General features: G+C 48.9%; 1 protein-coding gene across 3 annotated transcripts in view; it reads left to right on the top strand.

Moving 5' to 3' along the window:
- POU2F3 (POU class 2 homeobox 3) overlaps positions 1–18,409 on the top strand; it is a 53,761-nt gene that overhangs the window by 19,369 nt on the left and 15,983 nt on the right. For all 3 annotated transcript variants that reach the window (XM_019547069.1, XM_019547068.1, XM_019547067.1), the window contains 3 exons: positions 2,136–2,170; positions 14,211–14,315; positions 17,014–17,116. In XM_019547069.1, coding sequence (XP_019402614.1) covers positions 2,136–2,170; positions 14,211–14,315; positions 17,014–17,116 — 243 coding nt within the window. The remainder of the gene's footprint in view (positions 1–2,135; positions 2,171–14,210; positions 14,316–17,013; positions 17,117–18,409) is intronic.

Genomic DNA, 18,409 nt, shown 5'->3' with positions numbered 1-18,409 from the left:
GTCTGGGGTGGTTCTGATCTCATCTCACCATGACAGCCAAGGAGTGAAAATGTAGATCTAGGTTTGAATTGTGAGCGCCTGGAGTCAGGTTGGAAATTTGGAGTCCAGACCCATCCTCCAGAGAACCTAGAGATCTCCATGCAGACGTTAATGGCATGCCATTACTGCAGGGCTCTAACTGAATGCATGGTGAGAGACCAGGGGTCCTATGTGCCTTCCACTCCTTTGAGACTCGCACAGCTTTTGCTTTTATTTCCGTACATTTTCTCCTCCTCTGCAGCCTCCAGTTTCCACAAAGGGTCTTCCCTCCTGCTCTCACACAGGCTTCAGGGTAGAAACAAGAGGGTTTCTGGTGCATGATTTGGAGCTCCTTTCCATGGTTGTGTTCAGCCAGGCACAAAACCTGATGTCTAGTAATGCCATCAGTGTTCTGGTGGTTTTTAAGTGCATTTGCTGATCTATGGAGCTCGGAGACGGAAAGAAATGGGTTGTCCAACGGCTCCAGCAAGGAAAGATCTGGGTATATTTTCAAGGAGGAGATTGGTAAAGGACTTTGAAAGAAGAGCAGGCTGCATCTGGGGTATGGCAGGTTGGAGGAGATTGGATGGAAGATGGTGGAGAATAGAGAATGGAAAAAGGGCAAAGGGAGCACTTTGGAGAAGAGCTGCAGAGTGGGGGGGCAGAGGTATGGGATGAGATGAGAGCAGAGCTGTAAGACAGAGGTGAAGGGTTTTTTGTGTCCAGGGCTTTGAATTAAATGTGGAAGGTGAAACAGGAGGGGGAACTGAAGGAAGTTCCTCTCCCCGCAGCCCTGGGGAACAACACCTTTATTTTGCAGTGGGAGTCAACACAGGCAAGGCAGCAACAAGCATGTCATGCAGCACGCCGTGGGGAGAGTTAACACTAGAAACCAGGAGTCCTGACTCCATGCTTGCTCACCACTAGGCCATATGCCTGCCCCCGTATCCATGGCTTTGCCAACAGGCCTACTTTTAAATCCCCAAACTGGTGGCATCTGGTGACCAAGGACCGTCAGAACAAGTAGCGGCGAATTTACCTGCCTACGACATGTGCACGTGACAGAACTGTCCCGATAAAACTAAGCTTCCTAGAACAATTTGCCACGATCAAACTAAAATGCATCAGAGGTGGTCTAAATTGCCATGCTCAAACAAAATTCGACACAGAAAAATACCATGCATGTGTACATGGTGATGCCTTTGTACTAGAGAAATGGTGGGTTTTTGGGTTTTTTTGGTCGCTCTTTGTCACATGTACGTGGTCAAATCATAACGGGTACAAGCGCCCTAAGAAAAGTAAAAGGCAACACGAAGGGGACTGGGCTGGGTTTGGAGAAGAGCAGAATTGGGGAATGAGATGAGGTGAATGTCTTGCGGGGGCTGTGTGACAGCGTGCGGGCCTGAAGCCAGTAGCAGTTTTGAGTACGGTGCACCTGGCTTTTTTTGATTAACTTGTGGGAGCAGGGGTGGCTATTTTTCTTCTCACGGGGATAAGTGAGGGGTGGTGCTGTATCTTGGACTGCAACCTGCTTATCTCCCTTAAATCGAGGGATTAATCTAATATTTTTAGCACAGTCCCTTGGCACTCTCCATTCGCTCTGATGCCCTGAGATTACACAAGCTCGTCCAAGGATCCCTTTCATCTGTTTGTTAGCGTCTCCCACAGTTCCTCTGCATGTTTCAGATGCAACATCTTCTTGCTTTCGCCTAAAAGCCACTATCCTCTTCTCCTTCTAGGACCTACCCTCGCTGAATTCCTCACAGGTAGTCCAGCCCAGATACATCGCCCACACATCACCCCAGCAGGATGCGTTTTATTTATTTCAATCAAGAGCTGGTCCCTTTGGAAACCAGCAAGTTGTGCAACAGCTGCTGTCGCACCCACGTGCACTAGTCTCATTGCTCCTATCTTCCCATCCTACTTCATGCTCCTGTCTGACATGCTCACTGATGGCACCTCATGATGCACTGAACTGTAAGCTTGTCAGGGCAGGGAACATCTAATCACAGCTCTTCTATAGGGTCCAGTACAACAAGGCCCCACCAGGACCTTTAGGCACTAGAACAACGCTGATACTAGAAACACTGAGACCTTTTCTTGTTTTCTCATTGCAGGAACTGAACACAATGGGCTGGACTTCAGCAGACAGGTAAGACCCATCCCCGATTATCAAATATTCCTCAACATCAGACCATTTGATTTCCTGACTTTGGTCTCCCAAAGAATTGCCGTGCGTGAATCCCGATGGCAGAGGCTGCATCTCTGCAGAAGGGCTTCAAGACCTTTCTGTTCCAAAGGTGCTTCTCTAAAACCCCCTGAACACAGGGGGCTTATTGCTCTGGGTATCAGGGGAAGAAAGGGAGAATGAAAACCCCACTCCAAGGCTCCACAGACATTTTAGTGTGTGTAGCACCATCACATGAAGCCTTGGAGCATGCAAGCCTGATCATTATGGGCTGACTCACATGTGAGTAAGTGAGGCGCAAGCTAAGGGGAAGGTCAAGCTCTAGGAGTGTTTGGGTCACGATCATACCTACCTGGTTGAAGAGCCTGAGTGGAGCAGGTATTTGTGCATTTTTCTCCTATCCAACATATAGAGGAACAGGACATCAGATAAAAGCAAATGTTGTAGAAAGTCAGGATGGTAGATTCCCTTGGAGCTAGAAAACATCTGGGCCAGAGCCAGCTGTCACAGCTGTATTGGGACTCTGCAGTCCAGCTCTGAAGTGATGTTACTTTTTCCAGCTATGGGGGCCTCCTCTGTATCACTGATCACTTAGACATTTCAGAGACGGCACTGAAGACTCCCCCAGGAGCCGGAGTCCCAAGTCTGAATTCTCAAGGGAGGCAGGTGGACTCCACACCCCTTATGGAGTAGCACCCAGGTCTTTGCAGAGACTTCAGGAAATGGTTCGGGACAAAGTCCAAAGTGCACAGAGGCCAGTGGAGAGACTCCTATTGATATCGGAGAGCTTTGGGCCATACCTAGGTAGCTGGAAGGAGGAGGTCTAGAGGCAGATGTGCGAGGCGGAGGATTAGCAAGTTAGCTCTGGCTCTCCAATATAAAGTTGGGAATCAGAATGGCAGCAGAGGCTCTAACTTCCAGGGCTCTCATTCGGGTCCAAAGAGGACGTAGCGTTCAAGCCACAGTAAGCTTCACGTTCTTCACCATCTAGGGCCACAATCATTTGTAAACTCATCACACTGGTGGCACGTGGGCAGTTGTGGCCTTTCTTTCCTGGTAAAATCTCTGCTCCTCGGGGCTTGCCATGGTGGTTCCCACTTGATTGGTGTGATGGGCTCATCTCTGTCTGGCTTGCCCCCTCCGGGCCTGGGTGGATCATGCCTTCCCATCAACGGTGCCTTAACATGCTTGATTCATCTCCCAGATTCCTGGAAAACAGAGCTTACTACAAAGGGCCTTGTGTCTCCAGCTCTATGGCTTCCAGAGCCCACGGCAGGAAGCTTCTGCAAGCCAAAAGTGTAATCCAACCCTCGCATACTGGGTGATAAAAGGAAATTCCCTCAAGATAAAATAGACAGTGAAGGCACCTTGTCGTTATTTGTTGTGCATCTTCCCCATGGTGATACTGCCAAATTGCTAGGGTCAGCTCCTAGGCTGGGGCAAATCAAGGATGCGCCGTTGTCCCACGTGCAGCAATGCTGATTTACGCCAGCTGAGGATTTGGCTCCAACTCTGTGTCTTGGAGTGAGTGCATCCTTATTCCCACATAGGGCCCTGTTGCCCGCGGCCCTGTTGCCCTTCAGCATACTGAGATCAGAATTTGTCCGGTAAAAGTGTCCGACCCTGGGCTCAGTGATCAGCTGGGGAGCATTTCTTGCAGTGTTGTAACGCTTCCATCACGTGCTTCCTCGGTTGGTTTCACAGGGTTGGGGTTTTTTTGGTGGTTAAATCTTTCACCATTTTGTTTCAGGGTGGTTTTGTGCTGTTCCACAAGAAAGAAAGAAATATCCATTTTCCCCCCAGGGAAAATATGTGCAGATAAACATATTTAAAAGTTATTTTTCAAACCTGATGGCTCCACTTCCTCAGGAAAGGGGTTTGCTTTGAACAGAATCAAACTTGTGAAAATGCAGCAAAGTTTTATGGAAGAGGGCTATGTTTCAAACGTAGGACAAGGGAAGGAAAAGGCTGACCCACCAGGTAGCTTTTTCCTTTTGGTTGCAAATCAAATATCTCCTCAAGCTGTCATTATTTGTATCATTATGGTATCATGCATCCATTTTTGTAGAGACAATGGGCCACTTATTATAGGGGCTATAGATCAAATCTGAGATCATATTTCGAATCCTCTCTCCAGGGAACCACATCATGGCTTTCAACTTGAAGTATTTGGGAGGTGGATCCAGATCACTGCTCAAATTGTCCTAAAGTGGATTCTGTGATGGTTATGAACCAGCACAGAATTATTATTAAATATTATTAAACAATGCCATGGGAGTTATTGTTAAATATTTTAAACGATTCGTTCTAACCACTTGTTCAAGCCCGTTTATTATTCGGCACATGTAGATGCTGCAGGTAGCACAGATTGGGCACAGATTTGGTCACATCCAGAGGTATAAAAACCCATGCTACAGACTGAGTGGTGAGGAAAATGCTTTTCTTAATACTGTGAATCCAGTACCAGACTCCAGAGAGGTCAGTAAGAGTTTGGGATGAAAGAAAGGAGTCACATTTGGGCTGCACAGCCATTTGAACTCTATAAGCGTGCACCGTCCAAATTAGGATTTGAAGATCACAGGTCCTGAAGGCCTCCCTTGCATTATTTCTATGGAGCTGGCAGTTTGGGGAACTAAGGGCCCTGAAAGCTAAGGAGATATGATGGGAGGGGACAGCTCTCAGCTTTGCTCTGACTCTTGTTAAGGATCAAATGTTAGTGACTTCCAGTGGAAGCAAAGATAGGCTGAGTGCTTCTGAGATTCCCACACGTAGCACAGAAAGCAAAGCCTCCTCCAGGGTACAATGTCTCCTGGGCCTAGGTCATGAAGATAGCCATTGTCACTTATCACCCACATAAAACCTCATCCCACTTTCTGCCCAATAAAGGCCCAAGCTTTTAAATAGCTTCATCGGCGAGGTTCATTCATGGCTGAATGCAGAGTGGTTTGAGCGCACAGTTCAGCTATCATAGGAACTTCGTTTCCAGAGGCGTTCAGTGAGATTTCCACTGGTTGCTTTCACAGGCAGGGCATGAGTTCTGCCATGGGCACAGCTAGCAGGAAAGGCTTCGGGGGCTGATTTTCTGGAGCATTTGTACTTCCTTGTTACTGACATGTCAGGAAGTGCCAGTTCTGTCTGAGGGCCTGGAACTCCCCGGTGATCATTAAATGCAATGAAGAATACTTTGTCCTTGCACAGCACCTACCACCTAAGAGCCTCAAGGCACTTTGCTACCTAATTTAACCCTACCATACCACTAAGAGGTAGGGAGCAATTATCCTCTTTTTACGGAGGGGGCAGCCAGGGCATGGAGAAAAGGCTGGCTTGATCTTGCAGAGGTGCTGATGTACCCAGGCCTTGGCTGAAACCAACAGACGGCTGCAGATGGGTGGTACTGGGTGTTATCAGGTATAAGAGGGAGCCTGTAGCACAGTTGCAGAATGGACTCTCTTCGTATGATCCGCCGTCTTAGCCTCCTTGAAGGTGCCAGTCCCTGTCTAAGCAGTGCATTGTTCATAATATTTTGGATGCAAACCTCCCAGAAGATCAAGCTCCTAGATCCCTGCAGGGATCCGTTCCCATAACGTTTCTGTCTCTCCCAGTCACGTGGCCCCCTCAGCGTTTCTTCAGCTCCTGTTAGACTCTCCCTGCAGGGATCAGTTTGGCTCAGGTTTCCTTCTGCCTCCAGATCTCCGTCCTGGTGCACCCTCACATCCCGCTCCCTCTCCCCGCCGGGCATCGGCTCAGATTGCACTCTCTTCCCACAGGTTGCCCTGAGGTACCAGCCTGTGTCCTGGTCTGGAGCTTCTTCCCTGGGGCTCCTTTGCAAAGACCCTCAAGGGATAGGGAACCAGCTGTGTTCCCCCATCAAATGAGCTGAGCACCGTTCAGAGCTTTCCTTCTTCACCAGTCCAAGGACATGGGACTGCTGGTGTCAGTTTTTCTCCTCCGATTAAATTCAATGCATCCATGGACAGCTCTGGCTTGCCAAGGCTACATCAAATCTACTGACCTTGTTCCTGACTTACGTTGTGCTGGAAATCCCACAGCCTCCCTAAATATCTATGCCAGTGCTTGAGTCTCCTTATAACTAAAACCTTTTTGCTGATGATCAGTCTATCCCCTCGCTGCAATTAAAGCCCATTCCTGCTTGTCCTGTTCCCAGCAGATATGGAGAAACAGTTTGTAACCTTCCTCTGAGCAGAAATCTTTTGCACCTTTAAAGGGTGTTACCGTGTCTCTTCTCTAGACTAAAGAAACCCAGATCTCTTAGCCTTCCATCAAAGGCTCTTTTCTAGACCTCCAGTCATACTTGTTGCTCTCCTTTAGACTCGCTGATTGACCTTTATCTTTCCTGAAGTACAGTCCCCAGAAATGGGCATGTACTTCCATCTGTGGCCTCATGCTTCCAGCTGAGGACCGTGTATCATCACCTGTTCCTAGGAATAATCCTGCCCCAAGCTCATGTTACAGGTGGACACAAAGGGCTCATCTGCTCTTGCAAAAGTTGCATAGGGTGAAGTTCTAGATATATTCAGCTTGTAAAATTTAAACTCCTTGTTTGAGCTCTGCCAGCTCAATTTTGCAACTGGTTTGTGGTCCAGGCACAGGGTTTTATAGGTTGCATCTCATCCAGCCTGACCAGGAATCCCTTTTCCTACCATAGCTGCTCCCAGTATAGATGCCCCATCCGCTGCCTGCCAGGTGCAAACCACCTGCTGAGGTTTTAGCAGCTACTCTGATCCTCTCATGAGGACCACTGGCCAGAACCGGGGCATTGGGAGGTGCTGTAATAAAAGGACAACTACTCTTTGGAAAAGGGTGTTGGATTTGTAACACAGATCGCGGGCGAGAGAATCGTGGAGCTGCAGCCAAGTGCTGGATGGCAGCCTTGCTAAGAGGTGATGTCTGCCCCATGGGCACTGGTATCACCAGCCAACCGCAGCTACTGTCCCCATGCCCGACTCCTGCTATCGGGCTACAATGAAGGCTTTTGGTCACTTTTCATTCTGTCCAGACCCTTAGTTTGCAGCCTCAGTCTTCCCCAAGAAAACTGCTGTTCCTGGGTATCTCTTAACCTTATCCTCCTATCTAGCCCAGTGATGCCATAGCATGCACAGGAGCCAGCTGTTTGGGAGCTGTTGGTACAGATAAGGACAAAAGTGAATGCCTTTCATTCACCTGCTGATGAATTTGCAGAGTTCATGCAAATACCTTGCTTGATATGTTCTCCAGTCATCCTTGAGTAAATAATTTCCAGGCTCATGGTAGGCAGGCCCTGGTGGTAGGGAGCTCTTTGAGGGACAGATCAGTTGTTTGTACAATAGGAGCTTTAGCATGCATAGCAGTTATCTGTGGGAAATTTAGCTTGCTTGGCCCTTGCTAAAAGCGCTGAATTGAAAGAACCAGAGCTCGCAGCAGTTGCTCTGCTGGCCCCGAATTAAAACCTCCTCACCACCAACAACAGGACTTTATGCTTCTCCAAAGCCCTTTTTAGTAACGCTCTAAGTATTTCCAGGAGCTCGGTTAATTAAAAGCTTTGTGACACCCCAAAAGGGTGGGGTGTTACACCCATTTGGCAGACGGGCAAGCCAATGCAATATGTGAGGGCGCTGATTTCCAAATGAGTCCCTTAATTTTTGGATGCCTGATGTGGGAGCTGCATTTTCAGCAGTGCCAAGAAGTGAGAGCTCCAGGTGAAATCAGCTGAGCAAGTACAACTTATGATCTGCCCAAGGCCACAGCAGGAGCGAGTGACAGAGTTGGAAGCAGGTCACAGGAGGAGTGGCTCCAAGGCTCCTGCCCCAGCTCCCTGCCACCACAATGGAAGGAGAGAGAATGGGCAGGATAAAAGCTGATTGCTCTCTTAATTGTTTTGCTGGGATGTAGTTAACACAGTTGTCTGGCTGACATTCGCGGCCCAGTTCCTTCTGGCACCCGGGCAAGATTCCTCCAAACCAAAGCTGCCCCGAACCAATCAGGAAGCCCTGCAATCAGGACTGAGCCAGCCCCAGCCATGAGCGCTTGCTGATGCCAAGTTTAATTTCCTGCTAATGTGGGACATGGCGTGAGATGCCTTGCACCTGGTTCCCGTATCCACAGCTGCTGGGCAGGCACCATCTTGCCCGAACTAGGGACATCAAGGGCATGCGAGGAGACTGCCCCAGCACATTAGGTGGTCCCTGCTATGTGCATCTGCCCACCCATGAGCACACAGGCCAGAGTGCAGTACAGAACAGCCACAGGATGCTCATCGTAGCCAGAAATGAAGAACTACCAGCTGCAAGACACTTGGAGAACATGATAGGATCAGTTCTGGTTGCGCTGAAATCACCGAGGCAGCTTTGCTCCAGACTGTCACGGGAGCAGGACTGAGTCATTTTGAGCATGCAGGATGGTGTGGAAGATGTTATACAGTCTAGAGTGGGAAAGCCCCACAGAATGGGTGATAAAGGAAGAGTCTGGGGCACAGCCCAGGAAGGGTGTGGGAGAAAAAAGCAGCAATGTGGGCAGAGGTGGGGTTCTGGACAGCTTTGAAGATGAGGAGACTAAATCTGATGGGAACAGGGAGAGGTAAAGAGCTTTGCTGCGGTGTGGAAAGAGAGAGGGGCCACCCAGGCAAGAGGGGATGAGGGGCATAGCTGCAGGATTACAGATGAGTGGGAAGCACAGGCTTCGTGGAAGAGCAGTGGGCCGCAAGGACCCCAAAGGGAACCAAACCTCAGCCTGTCCTGACTTCTGTGCATTTTCACATAAAGGTAATTCTGCTCCCACAGTGCCGAGTGCTTTTGAAATTCCCTCTCATATCTCTGCTATATATAGCATGTTGTAGTGAGGAGTTGCACTTCATTGCCACTAGGCTCCTCAGCTGGTTTGTGGATGCCTGCTAAGTCTTGCTCAGCATGTAGAATAGCACATGTAAAAAAGAGTAATTGCAAAGCCATTATCATCATTGCTGTCATCTATTATTTTTTTTATTATATCATTTGATTTCATAGTGCTAGATACTTCAGGGAAAACCCCATAAGGCAGGGCAGGCCAAAAGGTTGAGATTCGGGAAAGCCGGGTGGAATTCCTACTTCTGTCCCAAGCTTCCTGTGCAACAAAGCCTGGAGGGGCAACTTCACCACACCCTTACTCATATCAAGCTGCTCTTTTGCGAGGGATTTCAGCAAGACCATCTGTAAAGTAAAATGCTAATCACCATGAGTATGGGACTCGGCTTCTGACCCATAAATGCTCTGTGCCTCAGTTTCCCATCTGTGAAATGGAGATAACAGCACAGCTTTGCCTTGGCGGGGAGTTGTGGTGCCAAAGCATCCATGATGGCTTGCTGCTCAGACGCTGTTGGGCCAGATAAGAACTTGGATCAGTGGGGTAGATCTCCCTCAAAGAAGTGACCATCTAAATCTAAGCCGTGGTATTCACAGCACCCTGAGGTGGATCCCACCATCGTGTTTCCAGCTTAATGCACGGTACGTGCAAAATAACACACGGTTTTACTTGGAAGAGGTGGCAAAACTCTAGTCTGGGGAGCTGGAAGAAGCAGCCAGGATTTTTAGTGGTAAACCAATTGCTGAAGCCTTCATCTATGAAACCAAATACAAGTCTATCCCTGTCGTGAGGGTGTTGAGATGGTGTTTGGTTTGCGTAAGAAGTGTTAAGAAAGAGGAGGTGACTTGGTATAAAAAGGTGGAAAACCAACACGTGTTTCGTAGGACCCAGCGTGAGGTGCGTCCGGCAGGTACTGACCTGGCCTTCACCAGCATCCCACGGTCTTTGCTAGCGGCCTCACATGAGGCTGGGTTTTCACGGCTCACAGTCTGTCTTCAGGAAGTTTTGGGGTGATGAACCTTTGCCAAACGTATGTGGATCAGTTACAAAACACAGCATTTTTTTTTCCTTTTCCCTACTGGTAAGGAAGAATTTGTGCAGTAATTGCAGGCAGGTTAGGAGATGTTCTCTTCATCATCCCCCTGCTTGGGAAATGTTCCACACGGGTTACGCAAGCGAGCCGAACAGCTTTGATCATCTTCCACCACCCGCAATTTGTTTCTTGTTCGTTTGGTTTGCGTTTGGACCAGGGTTCGGTGAGAGCCCGCTGGACTGACCCCGCGAGCTCAGCGGATCCCCCCAGCCAACTAGCGAGGGGACTACCTTTAAATTGCTCTGCCCTTGCTTCTGCACGTGGAGCAGTTGCCTGAAGGCAACATATTGACAAGGTGGTGAGAACAACTGCATTCGATTTGCAGAAGCATGAAGTTCTCCCCAGCAATTGTCTGACGCACCACTTTGGTGTGTGCAGTGATGTCACCCTCTAGTGGATCACCAAGAAGAAAACAGATTGATGATCATCTGTCTCGAGAGATCCCCTTTAACTCAACCGGCAGATACCTGCAGAGCTCTAACCCACCTCCTGCTGTGTGCAATGCGGACCTGTTTGCAATAGGCATTTTGTTCCATCTCCTTCCAGGGGTCTCTACCCGGTAAGTACATCCTCAAGATGTCGCTATGCAATCTCCAAATGCACATCCGCCCCCCAAAATAATGGCATCATCTTCTTCAGTCCAGCACTGGAAGAGGAGACCTGCATTCCCCTGGTACACCCTGGTCCCCATCTGCCTTGATCTCTGCATAACAAATAAATCCCCAGCTCGCTCAATTTTATCATTGATTTCCTGATAAATGGAGCTCTTTTTAAAAAAAATAAAATTAAAAGTTGCAGCTCCTGAAAAAAAGTGACATAACCATCTCTTCCCTTGGTTTGGTGGGGGTTATTTTTAATGAAAGGCAAGTAACTAACCCTCAGAGTGGTGGAGAAAAGATTGCACACACGACTTAGGTGCACTCCCAACCGGCAAATAATCTGCCCCAACAAAGTTTATTACTTTAAAAAAAAATCATGCTTTTAAGCCAGTTTGTGATTTTTAGTGGCCTGGTTCGCGGTTCTTGAACATGTAGGCTGAGCAATGCCACAATTTTCTCTGGAAGAACCAAGGATCATCATAAACATCCCAAACTTTGTGGCTTGGGACATTGCAGTAAAAACAAGGAGGTAGCCACAGGTGGGTGGGTGTAAATTTGAGGCTGATAGCAGTGAAGTAAAGCGCAATGGAGAAGTATGCGCTGGCTACACCCAAGCCCTCACCCACTTCACAAGAGAAGCCGGAGGATTCCAGGGACTGGGGAACAAGCCGTGAGAGACGTTGTTTATAAACCGAGAACCTGGGTTTTTGCCAAATGCACCTCTCATTCCCATGCTGTGTGGCACTGGGATGCAGCAACACACCCTTTTCGTCCTGGATCGCATCCAGATCTTTCCATCTGGCAGCTGTAAAAATTGATTTCAGTTTGGAAATGGCTTGCGCTTCTTCCACGCTCGAATCCTGTTGGGATCAGACGTGCGGCAGGAGAGGACACCTCGGTCTCGGAGAAGCTGGTTGCTTTTCTTCTTGTAAGCAGTTTGGATTGGAATTCCTCGGGGGCACACGTAACCCAGAGGTGTATGAGCACCTGGGCAATATCCTGGATTATCGATGGCAAGTAGGCGTAATCTGTGGCTTGGTTTGGTTTGGTTGGTTGGTTGTCGATGATTCTTCCAATGGGAAGTTCTCAGAGCATGTGAGAGAGTTTAAATGCAAGACGGCATGGTTTATTCCCAAGGCCTTTCATCTACTGACCACTGACTTAAACGCTGCCCACGATGGTGGTGACCCCAGCTGCTTACCATCTGGGCTGTAAATGAAATCCCCTTCCTGGGAGCTAGGAAAGGACTGGGATTCTCAGCAGATAAAACTCTCTTTGCAAGGAGCTAGTATTGCACAATTTTTCAGCAGCATAGGCGGCTCCAGTACGTAACTTTGGAGGGCCCCAATTCAGTTCCCTGTGCCCTGCACTTTTCTGGAGGCAGAGGTTAGTGCTCGCTTTGGCAACTTCCTTCACACTTTGGCTCTGAGACACACATCAGGCTCTTTCTTCCTCTGTCTTGTGGAGATTTGTTCTTTCATTGTTTCCCTCAACCCTCAAGAGAAGTCCTTTCAGCTGCAAATCCATGTCATGTGTGTTGCTTGCAGGAAAACCCCTGCTCCTTGTCTCCCTCGGCTAACAGGAGGTTTTACTTCCCACCATGTCCACAAGCCTCTCTTGACACTAGCAAAAGAATCGGCTTTGTTTGTTCATCGATATTGGGTGCCAAAGCAAACTGCTGCAAGTACAAAGATCCAGCCCATTGGTTTCTAATAGAGACTTCGCAGCTGTATTTCAGAATAATTGGTCAGTAATATAGCTGAGGAGGGTGATCAGGGGCTGCCTTTAGGAAGGGCATGAACATAGCCAGCTGCAAGTGGCCGCTAGACACGCCATCATTTTTGGCACTGCAGCTGCCCCGGCACAGACCTGCCTTGCTAGGCCTCTGCTGTTGGGCCTCTGTCCCTCTTTGTATATGGAGAGTTGTACAAATGAAGCCTGATGTGGAAACTCCTCTGGTTTGGGGATAGACTAGACGCAGACTGGATGGTCAGAGGGAGCCCCAAATCCTAGCACCTTCCAACATGGGGACAGTTTGGAGCTGGGCTAGGCTTTTAGCTGCCTGCACCCATCTCTAGCTGAGATCTTTTAGCTGAGAGCTCGAGTCTTCCCTCTGCAGGGTGTAATCCTCTCCACTGAGCACATCTGATGTTAACCTGATATTGCACTTGAGCTTAGTTGAAGGTTTTTAAGAACTAAATTGCAAACTCACCAGGTGTCCCAAGCCAGAACCTACTCCTGCCTCCTCTCCTATTCCTTGCAGCCTCCTATGGCTCCCCACACCACAAGCCTGCTGCCCGTCCTATGGGACTACCTGCCTTAGCAATGAATTGTACCCAGTACAAAAAGATGCAATAGGTTATGCCTTGCTATGGAGCAGAAATGTTAACAGTTCATGTGGAGATCAGTGCATAAGGCAAGTGTTAAGGGCCAGTTTCAGTCTGTGGCCAATAAGGAATTTGGACAATTAGACATCCAGATGTTATAGTCTTAGGCCTGCCTTCTGCTTGAAAACGCCTTAGTAGGAACAGAACCAGAGGGTTATTCTAGACCTGTTTGTAAAACAGACTCTCTGGATGCCTTTGCCTTGCTTTGCCAAATTAGCTCTCCTGTCGTCTTGAGTCACTGTGGTTAAAGGTGGGCAAGTAGCTTTGGTGGCTGGGCCAGTGCATCGTCAAAGCTAGGAGCTCCTCCTTCACTCCTCTTGCCCTCCCTTTAGCAAAACCAGGAGGCCAGATGTAGTCAGTAAGGTAATAGAGTGGGGTTGTGACATTCCTAGAAAGTGAATTAGTGACTCTCCGGTTTGGGTGTACTTCTTGGTTTAATGCTTTGCCCTTCCGGGGCTTTTCTTCCAAGGTCCACACAAGGTTTTAAGGTAGTGATTCAGCAAAGATCTGAAGTGCACACTTAAACTTAAGTACCACTCAAGTCAGCCAGGCTTAAGCATTTCTTAGGTGCTATAATTACATGCCCTTAATTAAACACGTATCCTGGTTGTAGCTGTATTGGTCTAAAGGAAAAAGCAGTCAGGGCTCGTGGACAGATATCTTTTATTAGACCAACAAGATATTGTAAAAAAAAAAAAAGATTTAATTAATTCAGTTAAAGATTTTTTTTTTTTTTTTGCAAAAATCTTGTTGGTCTAATAAAAGATATCACCTCTGTCCACAAGCCCTGATTGCTTAATTAAGCAAGCTTTTGTGCCCTTGCTTGTTAAGAAGGGCTATCTCCACATGACTGATGAGGAAGCAGAAATACAGAGGGGGAAAGTAACTTGTCCAAACTACAAATTGCTACAGAGTCAGGGATACAGCCTAGGAGCCCAAACCCACCTCAGCTGTGATGAGCAGAGGGGATCTCCACCCCTGCCAGTCCAGGCTTCTCAACCTGCTAATGTCCTGAATCTCCCAGCTTCCTCTGGCTTCGTGTCATCCATATGCCCTCTGTGCTGATACAGCTCTTCTGCTCTCCATCGCAGATTAAAACTGAAGATCTCAGTGATTCCTTGCAGTCAACGATACCCCCCAGATCAGGTCCCTTTGTGCAAGGACCTTCCATGATGCCTGGAAGCCAAATAGCAGGGGTAAGTGCCACAGCCTCTCTGAGAACTGCAGCAGTCCCTAGTGGCATGGGGCCTGGGGCATTCATTTGTCACAGCAGTCTAGCAGGAGCCCTGGCCAGTCCAAAGACACCTCTTGGAAACAAAAGTGGGGGAGGAGAGTGAAAAAAATGATGGCTTCGGAGCAAGGTGGCATAAATCAGATTCAATCTACTTGGCACAGGTCAGATTCTTCCCTGGGGTAGCTCCGTAGACGCATGCCAATCTACACCAGGGATGAAGTGCATTCCTTGGCAGAGGTTCTCAAAGGCATAAATAGCATGTGGGTGCCTGACTTGTGCTCATTAATGTCCAATCAGAATTAGATGCCTAGGTGCCAGCTGTGCCCTTGAAAACCTCCCTCTTAACTCTGCCCCTGAGATGTGTGGTCAGTTCATCCCTTTTGTGGTGCCCGGACCTCAAGACAGGGCTCAAGTGCCAGATTTTTAACAGTTTGTCGTGCTACATGCTGAGCGCCTTTGAAAGTCTGGCCCCAATGATAGGTGCTGAGCACTTGGGCGCAGACAGAAGCTGCACGTGTCAAGCAATCGGCCCCTTGAAAGCACTCTACATCCATGGCCTAACAGAAGAGCACAGCTGCAGGGTGCTTTAAAAGTCCCATATCACATGACAAATTAACCCTCATGACACGAGGATTCAGATGAAAGTGGTCCAAAGTGCAGCACCTTCATTAATTTCTGGCTGGTCAGGTAGCTGGGCTGATGCAGTGCGGCCCTGTCCCCAGTGCTGCCCGCACGATGGGAGGGTGGGAGAACCGAGGGGAAGGACCTTGGGCTGGGGTTTGTGCAGCCAGTGCTGGAGTAGGGGGGCAGGTAGATTGGAAGCCCCTTGCCTGGGGGGGCTTCAAACCACCTGCTTCCACTCCAGCTCAGACTGGGCAAACCCCAGGCCAAGCTCCTTCCCCTCCCTTCTCCCCCCATGCAGACACCAGAGCTGGGATGGCGGGGAGAAGCCGCAGACATGCGGTTCCTCAGCTGGATAGGCTCCAAATGGAGCTCGATCCCCCACCCTCCTGACCCAACAGTCAACAACTGTTGAGGCGGGAGCGTTGGTCTAACTCATAGTGCTTTCTGTGAAGTGTCATGAGTTAGACTTGAAAGCTGCACATCTGTCAGCCCTTTACATGGAATTAACTGCTGGAGAGGCTTGTGCCGTTATGGAGGGGTGAACTGCACCTCCTGCCTGTAACATCATCCGACGCTGCTGTAATGGGCAGTGTTTAGCTACAAGGATTCTTGCTTCTTCTTATCCATGGGTGCATCTACACATGTAATTTATTCACAGCAATAAACTCTGGTGCCTATCGTGCTGAAGTTTGTTGCTCCTGGGCACCATGTTACAACATACACCCAGGACCACAGCACATTGAGCCAGGTTGGAGCGGCCCCAGCTGGCAGAGGGCCCAGAGGGTCATCCTGCCAGCCTAGGGCTACTCCGACCCGGCTCACCGAGCTGCAGGGGGGCTGGCTGGGGCATGAGGGTGCTGCAGTGCGGGGACAGCCCCTACTTTGAAGCATCCGTGTGCCCCAGCCAGCCCCGCCAGCATCTACACGCGTGTTGCTGCACAGTAAATAATTCCACAGTAGACTAATACTTGTATTTACAAGTAGTATCCTACAGCAGATTGTATTAGTTTACTGCAACCTAATAAGGCCACATGTGTAGATGTGGAGACTTTGCTGCAGAGCTAATTAGGCTGCTCCACAGTAAATGTCTCATGAAGACACACCTCGCAAGCAATTTTTACTTCTCATGGCGACATGTAGCCAGAATATCTGATGGTAGGGAGATGTATCCATCAGTCTGTGCTGCTCCTGCAGAGATGCTGGTCCAGCTGGGCTCTGCATTGTCTCTGGTTTTCCATGGAGTTGGTCAGGACGTGCAATGAGGCTGCTCCAGTGTGCTATAATTATAACGCATTGGAGCAGACTCGATTAATTGATTCTCCTGGAGTGTGGCAATTACCGTGCTCCAGCAGACTCCAGTATCAGTCTCAGCACCCCATGCTGAAAAATGGTGGCAGGGGTGCTTTAACTAAAGCGGTTCAACAAGCTTTACTTAAAGCACACCCACCGCCACTTTTAAGTGCGGGGACGCTAATACACGAGATGCTTTGGGTGCTTGAATTAAAGCAGCTCTCGGAGCCACTCTGTTTAAAGTGCCCCTCTCCTCACTCCTGGAGCATGTGTATAAATGTCCAAAGTAAGATTCCTGCATCTGCACAAATTTGGGGGGATGGGGGAGGGAGTTGACATTTTTCTTGGAGTTTTATACATTTTGTCAAAAGACCTGAAAGGCCCAAAACAGAATTCTGGAGGGAGCGAAGAGAAGGAGGCAACAACTGGCACCCCAGAGTTTTCAGCTGCAAAATTTCAGCTGCCCAAACCCCCAAATTTATGTATTCTTTGATGAGGAAAATGGGAGCATTTCCATGCAGACACCATTGTCCTCCATGCAGATGCTTTTTTTAGTTGTTGGGAGGAATAAAGCGTAGATGAGAAACACTAGAGCCACTCCATTTCTGGGGCTGTGAGGTGCATGTGTGAACTGTGTGCTGGGCTGAGACTTGAGAGAAGCAGGGAGGTGGCAGGTACCGCACGCAGCTGCAGGGAGTTGATGGCACATGTGAAGAAAAGACTCATCTCCTGCATTTCTCCTTCAGGACATGAATTCTCTCCACACCCTGCAGCAGCTGGTCCTTCTCCCTGGTCATGTGCAGTCGGTGCCTCAGTTCCTGCTCTCGCAGACCCAGGCTGGGCAACAAGGTAATAGCAGAGATCACTCGTTTAACACCAGCCCTTGACATGGGGGCAGTCGCGAGTACAATGCAAGAACCATGCCGTTCTCCTAGGACACTGGTCGCTCAGCAGCCGCACTCCGCCACAGCCAGTGAAGTCACTGGGAGCAGGATCCGGTTCACTCTCATCTTCCTGCTGCTCCTGCTTGCCTGCCCTCTCACTTTCTGCCGGTCAGTTCCCCCACCCGGATGTGCCTGAAGCCACCCCCATGCAAAGCAGCTAGGAAGAACCGGCCAAAAATAAAACCCTGCCAAACTGAACCACCAGGTCTGATCCTCCTGCTCACTAGGCTTGTGCCCAGAGAGATGCTCCCACAGCTGTTTGCACGCTGCAATAGCTCCACCAAGGGGCTTCCCAGGGAAACCTCAGGCTTGCCTCTCAGCCATGTCTCTCCAGTTGCCATTGAAATTCAGAGCAGCCTCTGATTGGGCTAGTCTGAAGCAGGATTACACTGAAAAACCCAGGAGTCTAATCCTTCTGCAGAACCCGCCTTGCCTGCATTGTATTAATATTGCAGCATTGCGTGGAAGAGCTGTGTTTGCTCTCTATAAATACGGCAGGGAAGTAAATACCAGAGAGGGAAAAGACTGATCTCCACTAAAGAACAATGTTAGTGGAAAAAGAAATGCAAACAGACTAGCCTGGAATAAATTGAGGGTGAAACTGAGAAGAAAGTTTTGCACCATCGCAGGAGCAGTGTTCCAGAACGGCTTAGCTTTAAGATGGAGCGGGCCAGTTTCTGAAAAGCGGGGTCGGATGTGGTAGCTTGTGATATCCAGGGCTGGATTTGATGATCCAGGAAATACCTTGCTGTCCTACACTCCTGTGTTTAGAGGGAATTGTTTTAAGGGAGTTTCTCAAACGTTGAGAGGTCGGCACTCCCTGTGAGTTATGCTAATGTTGGTGCTGAACCTATAATCAAGCAAGCGCGGAGAGAGCTTCAGACCCCGCTTTCAGCCCCTCCTGCTTTCAGAGGGCCTCAACGTCTCTCTGTATGGACACATTGCAGGATATGGGCCATAAAACATGCAACATTATAATAGCTCTGAATGAGCCTGGTAATGTAGTCACGTTGTCTGGAAACTCTAACCATCCCGGATGGTATTGATGCTGTTGAGTGATGCATCAAAAAGGTTTTGATATACACTTAAGCATTTACCTATCAAATTAAGTGTCCCCAGCTGCTGGGGTGTGGCTAATCTATCATTAAAACCCTGGCTCTTGCTACCAATGTTCTCATCCGAAATGAGAAAAGCATCC

Source organism: Crocodylus porosus, unplaced genomic scaffold (genome assembly GCF_001723895.1).
Source record: "Crocodylus porosus isolate Cpor-Errol unplaced genomic scaffold, CroPor_comp1, whole genome shotgun sequence".
Classification (NCBI taxonomy): Eukaryota; Metazoa; Chordata; order Crocodylia; family Crocodylidae; genus Crocodylus; species Crocodylus porosus.
This window is presented reverse-complemented; position numbering and strand designations above follow the sequence as displayed.